Here is a 16,939-nt window from a genome sequence, read left to right as displayed (position 1 = left end):
CCAAGCAGCAGGTGAAAAAAGACTTCAAAGAATGAGAATGCGACCTTATTTTCCAAGCAGGCGCAGATGAAGCATACCACAGCTATGATGCACAGGCACCCGTGTGGCATTCTTCTGCCAGCAGGCTGTTTACTATGCATGAATGTGGGGCAGCACAGGAATAACTGGGTGCTAGCATGACATCACTTCTTGTTTCTAATGGCTCTTAATATCCTGAAAGTTAAGATAAGCTGAGACACAATCACAACAGCTGTTATTTTAATTCTACTGCCAATTCTCAGGCACGTACTGTTTTCTATCAAGTCAGAACAAGGACCTTTGGAACACAGGTGATAAAGGAGATGCATGAGGCTGCTGGAATTGTGCAGTGGTCCATCTGGGAGCCATGGCTTTCCTTGCCTGGACAAGGTGAACACCTGGAAACCTGAGAAGGAGCAAGGAAGGGGCTGAGAACCCCAAGGCAGAAAACAGAAGTGACAGCCCCCGACAGTTTTGTCATTACATTCAGCAATGGAAGACCCAAAAGTAACAGAATTCTTATCTCAACCGTTCTGAAATACAGTTAAAAAGAAAATATTCTTTCTAGAAGTTAGATAAAGTCAAATAGGCTTTGGGAAAGCATGCAGAAAATAGATACTGTGGCTTTGTGTGTAGTTCTGCACCTATGTCACTACTAAAGGAAATAAAATTCATGAAGACGCAGAACTCACAGGGCTTTTCTGGATCCCTATGACTGTGTAGATCTTCCAGCTGAAGTTGCAATTACATTTTGACTAAAACTTCTCCCCATTAATTCGAAGTGGAGGCATACAGACTTCTGCTTAAGCGGAGGCTGACAGTAAGTTAATGCAGAGAACAGTTTAACCAAGAGATTACTTAAAAAAGCTCCTGAGTCCCAGAAACAGATAATCCAAGTAATGTGATGGGCAATACTTGTACCCATAGCACAGAGATCTGGAATCACCATGTGGCAACAACATTTCAGTCATTTACAGTGACTCAGAATTGCACAGACAACAGCAGCCACCCCTGATACAGCAGTTTGGAAACAGCTGAGCATATCTAAGAACAAACTCCTGGACCAGCACACAGAGATTGCACACCTCCAGCTCTTCCAGCACCTGGGTAGTTGCAGCTCGTGGTGCAAGCAGCCGCTCTATCTCATGATCACATCTCCTTTGATGTGTCATTCAAAACTGAAGGAAGATGAGCACAGCTGTTGAGTCAGCGGCAGTCAGTTAAAGCAGCACTGTCAGTTGTATAACAAACATGCCTCCGTAACTACAGACCGCATCCAACCTAACACATTTCGCAGCCTCTGAAGACTTACGTAACATTTTCATCCACTTTTTTTCCTTCTCTAAAAATTCTGACCCACCCACTGCTGCTGGTAAATAAAGTTTTCATTTAAACACTCAGATTTAAGTTTATTCATACACGGCAAAAGTTCCACCTGCGTATTAAAAACAAACAGATTAGAAGTAAATGTTTTATTCTTCCAACTAAATTCCAGTACTACAAGGGCAGTAAAACAATGATACACTGAAAAATTGCAGCAATAAACATTTGTTAAAGACTGAGAGAATAAATAAAAACTACAAAAATGAGAAATCATATAAACCCATTCTTAACCCCCAAAAAGTCATGGAATACAGAAATGCCCTCCTTCACTATTTCACAGGCAGTACTGTGGGCTATTTGCTTAAAATTGTCCTGGGATTACATTCTAATTTAACTGTGATTACAGCTTTGTTGTAGTGCACAGTTATGAAAACCACACTAACTTCAGTCAGAAGTGTCATTCTACATTTTTATTTACACAACCAGTGAAGGGCAACTTCTAGAACATCAGCTTTAATCCTTTACTTTTTCAAACTTATTAACATAAGAAGCCAAATTGTAATGATACAGCAAATGAGGCCACTGGTATTATTACAGGTAGCAAAGGTCCACATCCAGGTGGTACTGACATCAGGGAGCACTCCAAAACCAGTTGCTGCATAAGAGTGGTTGCCACTGACAAAAGCTTGAAATAACCTGTGTTCACAGGGGGAAAAAATATGGCATTGCTGCAAGTCATTACTGGGACAGCTTGCAACAATAAAACGGGGTGGATAGGGCAGCCCACATATGCAGAAAATGTGATTCATGAAACGTCTGCAAAGAGAAAAAAAAAGAATTAATAATGCTGTTAACAAGAGCCAGGTCTATGCAAATCTGCTACGGCAATACTCAAATTGTTTCAAAAACCAGCACGTAATGGGAGACAGCTCCGTGTTTTAAGCGAGAGCTGCATTTTATCACACGTCTTCCTTTCAGCCTTGATTCTCCATACTGTCAACATCAAGCATTTTTACCTCGGGGCCTATAGCTGAAGCCTAGCATCAAACAATGGCCATTTAAGCTACTTGCAAGGTCAGTAACCTAATGCTGCTGCAGGAAGCGGAAGAAATAGATACTCACAACTGGCAGGCTGTTCTCCATATCGTCGCATGATTTGATCATGCGTGAACTTCACAAACGCGTCGTATTGTTCTGCAAGCATGAAGCATTACAAGTATGAGTATTAAGATTAACTCAGGCTGAAAAATATTTAAGGCTACTTTTCATACCATACAGATCATAGCAATTAAACACACATCCACTAGGAGTAGTTTCAAGTGCCTTCACACAGCTCACAGCTGCCATTCTCCTCCACTCCCAAAGAACAACACTGCAGTACGTCCCCTTAATTAAAAGGATTTCCCATAGAAAAGCAGTAATACTCTCCCACATAAGTGCATCACATGCACACAAAGATCTCAATATACCTAGTACCTGCTAAGCGTCACAATGTTTTAAAGTAACAATGTGCCCATTTCACAGATGCCTATCAGGGGCAAAGTAGTTAAACAAACATGGCATTGTGGTCAGTGCTAGCATTGGAAGTGTAACTTCTCACTGCTCCTATTACTACCTGATGCAAGAAAATTAATTTAATGAAATGGAAACAAAGAAGTATGGGAAAAGGATTTGCTACAGAGTTAGAAATACTTTCTACCAGGAAATCAAAAGCACAGACAAACTAAAAGCATGAGATGTGAAGTGGCTAACACTTGACTAATTCTAGTCACAAAAGCAGCCACAACAGGGGAGATAGATGCAGCTGACTCTGAACTTCATGGGAAGAGCCACTGAGTGACCTGAAACAGAACTGAGATATCAAACGTATTTATTTGGCTTTGAACTAAGCATTATTTCCCAGAAATACTATCATTTCTATGCACACATCCATACATTCGCAATATTTTGTTCAGTATTAATAGTGCACTCATCAGCAGGATATCACCTTTCAGAACTAGGAAATTGAACAAGGAGAGTAATATCTACCAGATGCCGCTCCTCTCCATTCCCCTTCCTCCCTTGTGGGAAAATACATGTGCAGCAAAGTGGGGTGTTCTGAGAAAAGGGCAAGGTCAAAGAAGGCAATCTTCAACCAAAAATGCAGTTAGATTTGTAGTAGTTCCTAGTCCCACAGGTTTGCCCCATTAAAGTCCCCATCCTCTTGCAGGGAGGAGCTTCACCTTTGAAGTAAACAGCGTATCAGTAATCAGCAAGCAGTGCAGCAGCAGCCCAAAGCCCGGCCATCTAAGCACATTCAGCCTTGAGCGAGCGGGCCCAGCACCGTGGCGGCCAGTTCCCCTCTGCCCACAAGCAGAACCTCTGTCTCACTGCACTTCTGACTGATGGCTTTTTAGCAGCCACGTGAGGATCTTAGCCAAACAAGAAAATAGAACAAAGAGCAGATTGAAGGATTTGATGCCCAAAAACCATTTCCAAAAACAACAGCAACTAGAACTTTTCCTGAAAGAATATATTAAAGGCCAGAAATAAACCTACGAGCTTCCTTCTTTACAGGTTTAGGTCCACACACACTGCCACTTTGTAGCACCGTCTCTGTTAAAAATCTGGTTTTGGTAATTTTAAGAATCTACACTTACTGAAAAACCCCTTCTTGTGGTATTCAGCATAAGAAAGTTAAGGAATCCAAAGCTAAAAGGATCTATACTAAAACTGATGAAAACCAAAATGAACACCTGTAAAGATACTTGCACCACTGGAATCCCCTACAACAGGTTTTAGCTATTTCAAGTCAAAAGATGGCTAAATGCCAGGAACACAAGCACTATTACTATGAATACATAACTTGAACTGCAGTAATACAGCTATTTTTCACAAGCAGGTTCTAGAACTGCTTTCAAGCTGAAGTTTCACTTAGCCCCTTGCATCGGTCTTCCCTCTGGTTCTCAAATCTGCAAAGGATTTTGCAAACCTAAGTTTACACTAACACAGAGGTTTCAAATAACAGGGACGGGAGGAGAAATCGGGGCATTACAGAGACTGCAGCTTTCCATTCATCACTCCATCACTCACACTACATGAAAGGCAATTCTGCTCACAAAGAACATGGCAGAAGAAAACAAAAAAGGCAGTATCTGGCTAACTACCTCCAAGAAAAGCATGATTCAGGAAAGGAATGAAGAAAATATCCAAGATCCAAACATTCCGTTCAGTCACTTGAAAGAAGCTAGTCAATATTTGTTACATCACTTCCAGTTACATTTCCATTAATTTCCCCAGTCTGTAAGAACTCACTGTACAGAGTTAAGAGAAGGATATGACCACTCTGTCAGCAGAAAGATGCAAGTGGTCTTCTGTGGAAGGAATTATGCTCAATTCTTCTAGCAGTCTACTTCTAAACTCCTGTGTAATACTAAGAATTCACTACTGGTACGATATGTGGGATGCAATAACTAGTTCTTCTGGAGATCACCCTACAAGGAAATAAATGTAATCTCATCTCACTGTATGCTGCCCTCAGGCCCTAAGAGAAGGCACTGTTCCCCTTCCCAGAAGTTCCCTTTCAGACTGACACAAGAACACATTGTGCCAGAGGTTCCTGCTGTAAAGAACTGTAAGTTGGATTCAAAGACTGTCTAAGACATATCAATGAGCATATCTGGTCTTCAATTAGTTATTATTATCACTGCTAACTGAAATGCATTTAAGAATGTAAGAAAGGACTCCGTTCCTAACATCCATAAATTAGAAGACAAAAAAGACTCTAGTTTCAATTAATCAGTCTGAATCAGGTTAAGAAAGAAAAATCTAGATATGAAACATTAGGTCAAAAGAAAACTCGTATATAGGGCTAGTTATATACAAAAAAAACCACTGACTTCAGGGTGGCAGATCAGAAAGCACAGAACATGAACACAGGCTCAGGTGCAGACACAACACTGTCGTGTGCAACCCAGCAGTCTGACACAAGCCTGGTGACCTTCCGCATGGGCAACACCCAAGAAGGGCTGGCTCCTGAATCTAGAGATTTGCTAACTTTAATTTGATGTGTTTTCAGGTGGGACACAACGGCAACAGGTATTCAAAAGCAAGCTCACTGCCAAAGAGTGTCCTGAAACGTTCATTACAGTCGTACCAGGCATTACACACCACATCATATTGTGAAGGCAGCTATCTCTGAACACATCAAATTAGGTCCTCAGACGTTAGCAAAGCACTTAGAAGTAGAGGACACTGACAACTGAAGAAAAGTCCTTTTTACAAAGCTGGCATTAACAAGGTCCTTATCAAAAGCTAAGCTGACACGAGGCTGATTGGTAGAAAATGCAAGAATTCAACACAGGGGAACAGAAATGCAGCTAAATTACTGACACTGAAGCAGCTACTCAACACCACTGGCAGCAGTGTAATGTAAGTACTGGGAAGAGAAAGGGAAGTCTTAGGTACTGTGTCTTCTTGCCAAATTCCAGAAAAAGGAAGTCAGTTTCCAAGCAGGAAAAAAAAAAATCCTTCACAAAGAGCTCTTAAAGAAGTAAAATAGAAAGTCTTTCTGGCAAAAAAAAATGAAGAGGAAATGATCAATTCCAACACGGCAGCGAGAGAAAGTTCTATGTGAAATAAAACCTCTGTTTCCATTGATTAGTAATACCCAGGAGTCACGGTTTCTATCCAAGACAGCGCAGAACAGAAAATCCTATCAAAGAGTCTACACAGTTTTATCTGCCCTGTATGCAATCTCATTCCTTAATCAGACTAGCTCAGGAAAAAAAAAAACACAAAAAAACATGGTGTAATACAAAAATGAGAAGAAAAAAAAAGCTTTTGAATTCATGCCAGCACATTATTTTGACCTATTAATATACCTGCAAGTTTTGTGGTCAAAATTTCTTCATACTCTTCACGGATTTTCTCTTCACGTTCTTTCAGCAAACGTTCACAGATCATTCCAACTTGTCTGAGAGTAAACAGAGGCTGTTCTTTTTTCAATGGTGATGATGCTGCAGATGAAGTACCTAAGACAAAAATACTGGGGCATAACCCACATCCTCCTTGCAAGGAGTTCAGAACCAGTATTATAATCAGTTTTCCTCACACCTTTTACATTAAAGGAATTTTACAAATTATTTGGAGAAGAGTTTCTGTGCCACTTGAAAACTTCAAATTAAAGGGAATCTTATCTGTAAAAAGAGGATATCTATAGCAAAAACCAGGAGCGTTACACAGTGTAGCACAAATGACAGTTGCCATTTACAAACTCAAGCTTCTATTTTATATTAAAACTACAACGTATTCTTGCAAAGACAGCTGCTTTGTAACAGCCTATTACAAGATCAGTGACAGGGAAAGAAGAAAACCTGGTAAGCTTCCAGATTAATGCTATTACTGCCCCCCTCTCCCCCAAAAAAAAGAAATCGTAACTGGTGAGAAAGTGCAACAATACAGGTGGCAACAAGGGAAAATTATTTCCTCAGAATCTGAGAACACACACCAAAATTACACAGAATGCTCTGGTTACCTGGCAAAGCTGGTCCAGTAAGAAGAAATGCATGTGGCTGTGCATCAGTAGAACAACAAGGATCTGTCTGCTGGAAACTATTTTCTAAGTGTCTCCTCTTCTGCATGCGTTTGTACTCCTGTTTTATGTTGTACAGAATTTGTTCTAGAAGAAAAACAGTAAAGGAATTAAACCTAAAATCACATGTCAGCATTTCACTTAACTTTATTTCCACTAGAACATCAAATGTAGACGATCAAGAGATGCTAACAACTAAACTCGTAAGTCCCCAAGAATGGTAACATTTTACCCAGGACATAAAGCAAAAAATGAAACTGAGAAGCTAAGTCCAGAGCATTTTCACAAGAAAACACACGAGCAAAATACATTTGTTAAGGTCAAGTGCCAGTGCCAGGGGTACTGCTAACATTAAACAGTCTAATTTTGAAAAGTAGGAACCAAAACCTGGATGATACACACAGATAAAAATTAAGTTAAGCAGCAAAGTAGAGAAGGAAACAATTCTGACCAAACATTCATAAAGCAGCTACTGCTTAAGCCCTCCAAGAAGTGGAAACCAACAGGCAAAAACAAATGCCATCCACAACACTTCACAGCCTCCGATCTATCCAAATAAACCTGTGAATGGATCAATAGCCTCTTTTAAGAGAGTACAGCAATAGGCAAGTCAGCATTTGCCCAGCACTGGGTAATACAGCAGGTGCTCTGTTGAGATGAGAAATTCCAAGGAAAACAGCAAGCCCTGCAACAAAATTATCAACCCTGTGGCTTTTCCTCTCTGAAATTCCACGCAACAAAAAGCTCTCAGGAACATCAGAGCTGCAAAATGGCCATCCTTGGAAAAAATGCCTTCCCCCCTACTCCTCCAGGAGACCTTCAAACAGAGAGAACTCCAAAGACTCCCTTCCTACAACAATTCTTTTAAATGCTCAAACCTATTTATAAATCAAACAAAACCACATTTCCCTAAACTGTCTGCTTCCCGGACACCAAGCTCCTAGACTTATGGCAGAGATGGCCTTTCAAGGCTCACATACACACACCTGGCTGTGATTGTGTCAGGTTGCAAAAAGCTCCAACTCAGTTCCTTCCTGTTTCTGTTCAATGCAACGCCATGAAACCTTCTACGTTTGTGAACCAAATGTTCGAGGTACATTTGAACATTTCCTTGTAAGCACCCATATGAAGCAAGTTAACTTAGGCAAAAAGCTGTTTCAGTAAGTGGCTGAAGCCTGTGCCAGATCAAACAGAAGCAGACATTAGTCAATTTCTGGTTCAGAGGTTCAGTGGTGGTGGCTGCTTTTTAATTGCACGAGTCAATCTAGGGGCTTCCCATTTGCAGGCGAGGAAATCAATTCCACCAACAGAAGTATCAGCACTTTCTCCAAGGAGCTTGTTTGGATGTTGCTCCTGGACCAAGAGCCTTCTGCAATTTGTACCTTTTCAATCCTACGCCCACAGTGCCTGTACGGTTCTGTCCCTTACGGTAACGTGGTTCAAAGAAGCAGCAACTGCAGATAATATAAGGAGCCCAGTAGGGAAATGAAGGAAATTGAGGAAGGTGAAGACTGGAGGATTCCCACTGTTGCAGGACAAACTACAAACTATACTCCACTGAGGTACAGAAATACACATATCAGGTTAAAGACTCAGGCTTCCAAACTGAAGTAGAACCCCAGGTAGAACTTGTCACATAGGTGCGGTATCAGATGTTGGGAGGTGGTGTTGCAACATTTTAACTCAACAGCATTACAGCAGCAAAACAAACCTCTTCCTCAGAATCAAGTGTTGTTCTGGCTCCGGGGACACTGCTCACCTCTGAGCGGGAACCCAGTTAGCTGATAAAGTCACACCTATCCTAAAGCTTCAAGAAACACCATCTATGCTCTAAGAAACTTGACTGCAAGGATACACACTGTATTTATGTTACATGGTGAACATAACCATGCATGGATCCTCCACTGCAACTATGTGGTCTTGGCCACATTTTGCTTTACAAACTCTGTATGAACTGCAAAAATATCAGCCAAATTTGGAATCTTCTCTTCTTTGCTAAATCTTCTCTATAGCTCTCTTTAATATTACCTATACATAGAAATATTTTCATACCAGATTAACCTCTAAAAATGTTAAGAAAAAATCTGAACAGACTCCAATCAACAGTTTTAAACCAACAGCCATCAGCCAGGTTTCTTCCAGCCCTAACCATGTCTACAAATTACACAGAAAATACTCAGAGAGAATGTACAGAACCCAACCAGAGCAGAAGGAGCACAAGCAAGATTAAAAGGGGAAAAAATAACCATGTACTGACTCCGGGAACAAACAGTACAACTGGAACAGAAAGTAAAGTTCCATGCACCAAGGAATACACAAATGTATCAACATTATAGTAGCTTCATCTACTTCTAATCTGCCATCTTCTGGTATTGCTCTGACAATCATAAATCGTAAGAAAAAAGCTATGGACAGATCTACTGCAACATCACCTCCCAGTAAAAGCTCCTTTGACAGCTTGCACAGCTACCTTCAGGGAAAGCTCTGCAACTAAACAAACACAGTAGGGAGCAGAAATGACAGCAGCACACTGTCTACAAACAGCCACCAGGTAAGAAAAAGAAGACAGAAAAAAGCCTGGAACCTGAAGTCCTGCCAGAAGGCTTGGGCACGCAGTTAGCCTGTGCTGGCTAACAGAATTCCTACATACAGACTGATTCAGGAGATGTGAAGCAGCATTGGTGAGCACACAGAACTGGCCCAGAGGTGGGTGCTCGGCACTGCACTGCCAGCAGCACGCAACCTGGCCGTGCCAATGACAGTGATTCACCTCCTAATGCCCTCCACTCGTAAAATGAAGATTAACAAGTGAAACTCGCTTGTTTAACACAGCACTAAACTATTCAATGACTTTGCACGTGAGTAACTGGACTTGGAATATCTGAAATTAAGCAGGCAGCACCCAACACTGAGTAGGTCTGTTTTAGTTGACATACAGTGACATAAAATCTACCACTTGCCTTCGTGATTTGTTTTAAATGCAAGCCTGAATGTTAATTTGATGTCACTGAACCAACACCTGATTAAGACTGATCTGGATCTGATTTGAACGACAACTCTTTGTAAAAACATTTCACTTAACTATCAAGGGATGCACTTACTGTATAATTCTCAGGAAAGCACAGAATAGCTGGACTGCATCCAAATTCACTGAAGGAATACAGGCAACGCACATTTATTCACATTTATTCACCTTATTTTTACTAATGCTTCTGCTCCCAGAAAGCCTTCTTGCCTTTTCAAGTTGTTTCTTAATTTCCTGCACTTCCAATTAACTCCAGCTGTTCTCTCTGCAGTTGACGACTGAATTAAAACGGGCGTTTATCTGGTGTCAGACACAGGACATGTTCCTTTTGTGTTCCTTAAATAAGGAGGCCCAAACTGCCTTTTTTGACAATGGCAGTTATTTCATTTAATGAATTACTTCATACATAAAAATCTAGAATCTGGAGGTGTACTCATTAAAGAAAACCCAAATTAACTAAGTCTCTCTAAGACTATGAAACTGAAGTGAGAACATGAATCACATACATCAGAATTCGTCAGCTATTTTAAACTGGACTCGCTGCCACCTTTACTGGTGCCAAAGTTCAAGCAGACACTGTACTTCAGGCAGCAATCTTATGTATGATGGTAAGAGGTGTGTGTTCCATACAACCAATCCTTTCTGCAGCCTCCCCTCTGTTCCATTTTAACTTCACTTCCCATTGGCTGGAGATACATCTGGAGGCACACAGCTGCCTGCCTGGAAACACCGGGCTGAGGTGCTGAGCATGAGAACTGGGCCTGCTCCATCTGGGGCAGTAGCAAGAAAAACCCACACTGCCACCACGCTGCAATGCATGAGGACTTCTCAGGTGATTCAGAAATGACCATGGGTGCTGGGCACAGACTATGTGCCACGTGTCCACTTCTCCATCCCAATTTAAAAGGGTCAGGTTCCAGGCCAGAATAAAGAATAGAAAAGTGCTGTCAGCACGAGGGGGAGTCAGCTGAATAGATCTGAACACAATGACACGCATGGATGGTTTTTCATCTGGAGTGCTGTATACTAAGATCATGACATTAAATATATTTGTTCATTTAACACTACAATCAAGAAAGGACAGCATTCACCCCAGTCCTCCTTCTGAATCTGAGATGATGAGGGAAGCAGAATTACACACTTAACGTTGCTTTCACAACCAACTAAGAGAATGGAACCTGAAGGGGCAAACCAGAATTCAAGCTTGGCAACTGGAATATGATATGTCACACTAATGCATTACAAAGCCAAATATTTACTTCCACGGAGTGGGAGTGATGCCTACTTCCTTCAATTCACGATAAGAGACAAGAAATTACTCTTTTTCATCATTCTGTCATCTAATTACTCCAGCCTGACCTGTAATTGCCTAGAAATTACGTACAAGGGCAACAGTCGTTCCATCTGAAAAGGTAACAAGGCAAGCAATTATTTTCTCCATTTTAATAACCTCTTATCAACCACGAAGATGCCGACTGTTTCCCCTGAAGGATTTTTCTTTTTGGCTTGATTTTCAAACCAGCAATTTCACGTATCAGTTCCCGACTTCTCCCGTTTAACTGAAGGAAACACTGGCAAAACAAGTAGGAAGGTGACTCAATAGGCTGAAATCAGAGTAGCACTTTTTCCTGGCCTGAAATGGAAGCTACAGTTCAGGTTTCAGTTTGCAATGTCACCATCCAACATATGCATTCAAACCTCAGCCACGCCTGAGATTCTGTCTAAGTGAATCAATGGAGTGCTCTCCTGATGCCAGCAGCACGCATCTCAATGGCTTGCAGCTCCTTTTGAGGCCAATCTGTTCCACTGCTCCAGTTCAGGTTTCCCACCCTTACTCGACATTTGGTTGAAGATGTTACCACAGTCCAAATTTGGATCTCTCCAGAAACACAAAATCAACATTACGATGCTAGCGTCTCCTCCAGACAAGACAGCACAGCAGCAAAGCAATGGATTAACAATATTCTCCATTTGTTGTTTTTGGTGGTTGTTTTTTTTTTATCTACATAAACAGGGACTCCGGAGACACAAGACAAATTAAAACGGTCCAGATATTCCTCTTCTTGCTTTGGTCACAGACATCAATCACTCCAGTTAAGTTTCTTAATTAGGCATGCTGCGTTAGACTTCAGCAACAGAACGTACGCTTTTGGAAAGCACGCTCATCTCAGAGGAGCAGGCTCAAAGACAGAAAGCAGGAAGGGTACGGCGCTGACACTTGGCAGCAGTGCCTGCAGCTCCAGAAGCAGCTCGTCACGGATCCTGCAGCCCAGAACTGGCTACCTCAGGAGATTCAATTACTTGACGCCTCAGCCCGATGAAGGTTCTGCTTCTCCCGCGACATGCCCGATGCTCACACATGCATTAGCTCGTTCCGCAAATGTGTTCTTTCAGGAAATCCCAGCGCTCCCGATCAAGGGGTTGAGTGATGAAAAATAAATCAAGCGATGCAAAATGTATTCGATACAGCAATTAGATCTTTCTCTTCACTCACAAAAAAAAGTCAGTGCGTCTATCAGACTTGCCACTGAAACAAAAAATTTGCTGCGATATTTTATGACATCGAAGACCAAGGGCATTAACATTTATAGTCACCACAGGAATCTTTCTTACAGAAACTTCTCATACAGATTAAATTATCGCATCCAGACGCCGTCATTATGCGCTTTCTCTGGTTTTTGTTCTATTTTTTTAAGGGGTGGGAATGTTTTGTTTTTAAAATCCTAATGATTTCTGCCATACTGGAGCACAATAAGAAGCCTGGCATCATGCCAAAGCAATTTAGCAATAAATACGCATGCCAATAAAAGTTAACAAACCAGAAATTAGGCAGAAGGAGATGCGGTGTTACCAACGCATTCCAAACCCACTGCGTTTGTGCACTGGAAATGCAGAGCTGGCCTTGGCTGCAGCCCGAGCAGAGCTTGCGGAGAGACGCGGCTCTCTGTTTGCTCAAGAGGACAACCGAAAGGTCACAGGAGGACAGCCTATGGGGAAGGCTTGCAGCTCTTCCTACTCAGAAAGGTCAAAGTCATTTTCTTGCATAACTTTCAACATTTTTGGTAATTAGACCCAATTTTTCAGATTACTCTGAAAAGTAAAAGGAAAAGGCATATATTAAAGAAATTAAACTGTTTTCTATTTTTTCATCTCTCGGAAGACGGCGTCTCACAACCGACTCTGTTTGCCATCTCTGACTACAGCCATTTGCCATCAGACCGCCAGTGAAGCAGCAAATACCAACTGTGCCCATTACCAAAGAGCACATCAATTCAATAGTTTCCATACACCGTCTGATTTCCGACATTATCCCTGCTTGGATCCCAACCAGTGACCCGAGGTGAAGCTGTTCTCCATAACCCCACCCACTCCCATTTCTGGTTTACGACACCACTGAGTACACCAATATTTCTGATGGAGAGAAGAACTGCACAATTTGCTTGGGGATTTTTAAGGGATTTCACAAACTATTTTTAAATGCAACATTCTTTTGGATTCTGCTAAGTTCTAGTTGCAGTTTATCCTCTGATTCTGAAATAGCAGTGTGGAAGAAAGCTACCCATCGCGTCTGTTTTCTCAGTTACTGTGCCACAGCCAAGGATCCTGCCAACACCACCCCCCCTCGACCTCTGCCAGTTGGTTTTTTGACTGGACCTCCTGCTGGGACCTCAGCCTCAAGCATTCAGACACGTGGGCTTCCTAGCACTAACGTGCCCTTGAATTAAGCAAACTACTTGAGTGCAATGCATTCCACATTCTCTTGCCCAAAACGTGACCTTTCATCAAGGTAAAACTGTGAGTAATGGTTCCCCAGCAGAGAATGCAAAATTCATCCAGCAGAGAATACAAGAAATACTGCCACTTCTTCCTTCCAGACTCAAAAATGTACGTACCAGCTTAAAAACAAGACAGCGCCCTGAGGTGCTGAGGAAAGGGAACACACATAGCACATGACCCAGCCATGCAGCTCTCCAGCCCCTTCTCACACAGTCCAACCGCCGGGCCATACTTCAGCCATAGCACAGCATGTGCCTGGTGACTTGCAGATGTTTCTAACTACCTTCCCATCTCTGCCATTCCAGCCATCATCAGCTGTAGGGCTCTAACCAACAGAGCTATCGGAACACACAGATCAGCCTCACTGCAAGCAAGAACTGACAACCAAGCAGAACTCTCAGGTACCATCCCAGCAGTAGGAAACTTCTCAGAGCCAGAGCCATCTTACATTAGGCAGCTGTAGCCCACGTGAATGTGCTTTTAAGCAGATAATTCCAGATGCAAACAACAGTATCCAGAATTACCAAATGCACTCACAGAGTATGCTCAAGTAATTGGAAGGTCAACTCCACAGAAAATATAGACGGTGAGGCCACAATTACAGTTTGGCTGCCAAATTCATTGAGAAACTGGAAGTGACCTAACAGCTGTTCAAATAAACACAGAATATTAAAGCACTCTTGTGAGATATAAGTTTCATCTTGAGTAAGCCTTGCCTCTCAAACAGACGTGTCGTTTATTTGTCTATGACCACTCTGTAGAGACAGCTGTTTTCTCATCTGACTGCCACACTGTGTTCTTCGCTCTCTGCACCTCCCTCCAGCAGTTCAGATTCTGCTTCCAGATAACCCGTGTTTGAAATGATTAACCATGTGCTAAGTTCTGGTGCTGATATATTCCCTACTGGGTGAAGTTAAACAGCACCAGGTAGAAAAAAAACCTTTTGCATGAAGTTAAAGTATCGGCATTAGGTTTCGTATCAAAGTAATTTCATTAAATCTAATTCAGATACTTCTTAAGTACTGGAATTGTGAGCATTACAGGAAGAGCCTGAGAAAACCCTAACTGGAGTGAACGCTGGCCATTGTTATGCATTTCTCAATACAGGAAAAAAAAGAACCAAACAGTGACTCAGCTGTGAAGACTTGTAAAATCTCACTGGAATTCTCCTCAGAGAGAGCAAGATTTATCCAACCCAAATGTACACATCCACATAAGGAATCACAGAACGGCCTGGGTTGAAAAGGACCACAATGATCATCTAATTTCATATCCCTGCTATGTGCAGAGTTGCCAACCACCAGACCAGGCTGCCCAGAGCCACATCCAGCCTTGCCTTGAATGCCTCGAGGGATGGGGCATCCACAACCTCCTTGGGCAACCTGTTCCAGCGTGTCACCACCTTTTTATGGTCAGTGGAGAGCAGTGAATGCTTTTCAAGTGTCCTTTGCCTCGTTCCCAGTCAGAGCTGTAGAATAAGCCACCCATTTCTTCCGCACAACTATCCAGAATCCCACAAATTATTAGGTCAGATATGCATTTACTAAATTAGATGGGGCAAATCCCACAGAATGTTTCAAATGGCCCCTTTAAAAGCTCTATTTTGTCCACTGGGTATATTTCATTTCATTTCAACATGCCACAATCCCCCTAAATTCAACTGAAAGGAAAAAGTAAGCAAGCTCCTTCACACTGACATTTGCACTCTCGCTGTGTAATTTCTTTTGCTTGGAACAGAAAACAGAGGGAGCTTTTACACAAGGGCCATGTAAATGTGCACAACTTGCAGACACACCGAGCCTTACTCAGGAGCACTCAGTGTGCTCACAGACATTTTGAATCACTTTTCCTTTTATTGTACAACAGCTCACACAAAACACCCACACCGGTACAGAACCACCTTCCCACAAGGATTAAAGCCCCCACCTCTGATTTTATCAAGAGATGAGGCCTGGATTCGCTCAACTTCAGTGACATCTCTTTTCTTAAGGGCCACAATCACTAACAGTACGACAGGAATTCAGGTATAACCTCAAATACTGCCACAGTAATCATCTCTGCAAAAAATTTTATTGATTCATCTCCTTCCAGCAATACACATGCACTTGCCAGATGATATTTCTATTAAATATTCATAATCTCAGCTCTTTAATTCCCAGAGGAACAAACCAAAATAAATCACTGCAATGAAGCCACACATCTTCTAGAAAGAATCAAATGAATTCCGGTTTTGAAGACCTATCTCAGTATGTATATAAAGCCTTACTGTACTGGGGAGTGCACAGCGCTCATCGCAGACCGCTGACTCATTCGAGATCTTTTCCTAGAGGTTCAAAAAAATAGCAAGGCATCCATGCCAAGTGCGAGTACTTTGTATGCCCTCCATGCACTCCCCTCCTTCAGAGCTTTTCCTTTTTTTTTTTTTTTTTAATATCTGAATAAAATCTATTTAAAAAAAAAAGTGTCCTACTGCATACTGTAGATTCATGAAGTAGGAATACTGAAAAAAGGAATTCCCCCTATGTGGATGGCAGCCTGAAAGCACAATGGTCATCTGCTTGGTCAACACCAGCGGTTTTCTGGGGCAAACTTCTGCGTGGAAGGCAGCAGTGCAAAAAGCTGAGCTGCGACAATTACAGAGGGCTCCTTCCTGCACACAAAGGACACAGATCTAATACCTCATCGCTGCCACCACTACTGGCTGCAAGCACAAAGTGAGTGCGTTACTGGAAGCTGCCCACTGGAGTAATCGTAGGAAAGGACAATCAGTCATACAATCACAGAATCCTTAGAGTTAGAAGGGACCTCCGAGGGCCATCTAGTCCAACTCCCCTGCAATCCTGCATGCCCAGCCAACATTCGTTCCTTTCTTCTCTTCGTGCACAACGGTACCACGAACTGAGCCGACCCGCGGCGCTCAGTGCCACCGGCTGAACCACCTCTCCTCGCACGTTAAGAGCACGGGCACCCTTCTCGCCCAACGTCTCCGAGGCGAGACGGCTCGCTCTCATTTTATCTGCCCTAGAGGCAGCTCACGCTCGCACACAACCGCTTTCATCGCTCGCTTTTTTCCGCCCGAAACTTGAAGGATGCCGCAGAATGGGTCACGTTCGGGGCGGCGACGCGCATTAAAGGCCCGCACACGGGATCGCCCCTTTGTTTTATCCGCTCGGGCCTTTCCCGGCGGCGTTTTTGCGGGTGATTGATGACGGGCCGCCCTCCCC

The 16,939-nt window shown here is 42.5% G+C and overlaps 1 protein-coding gene across 1 annotated transcript; it reads right to left on the bottom strand.

The window, feature by feature from the left end:
• Positions 1 to 1,475: 1,475 nt before the first annotated feature.
• Positions 1,476 to 7,064, bottom strand: AKIRIN2 (akirin 2). The gene is made up of 4 exons (XM_010707640.3): positions 6,857 to 7,064; positions 6,204 to 6,353; positions 2,464 to 2,535; positions 1,476 to 2,157 (listed from the first exon to the last, which is right to left on the bottom strand). Exons 1-4 carry the CDS (start codon positions 7,047 to 7,049, stop codon positions 2,147 to 2,149), a joined length of 426 nt encoding a protein of 141 aa, XP_010705942.1. The 5' UTR covers positions 7,050 to 7,064; the 3' UTR covers positions 1,476 to 2,146.
• Between the last annotated feature and the right edge of the window lie 9,875 nt (positions 7,065 to 16,939).

Source organism: Meleagris gallopavo, chromosome 2 (assembly GCF_000146605.3).
Source record: "Meleagris gallopavo isolate NT-WF06-2002-E0010 breed Aviagen turkey brand Nicholas breeding stock chromosome 2, Turkey_5.1, whole genome shotgun sequence".
Taxonomy (NCBI): Eukaryota; Metazoa; Chordata; class Aves; order Galliformes; family Phasianidae; genus Meleagris; species Meleagris gallopavo.
Note: the sequence above shows the minus strand (reverse complement) of the source record. Positions and strands in the feature narration are given on the sequence as shown.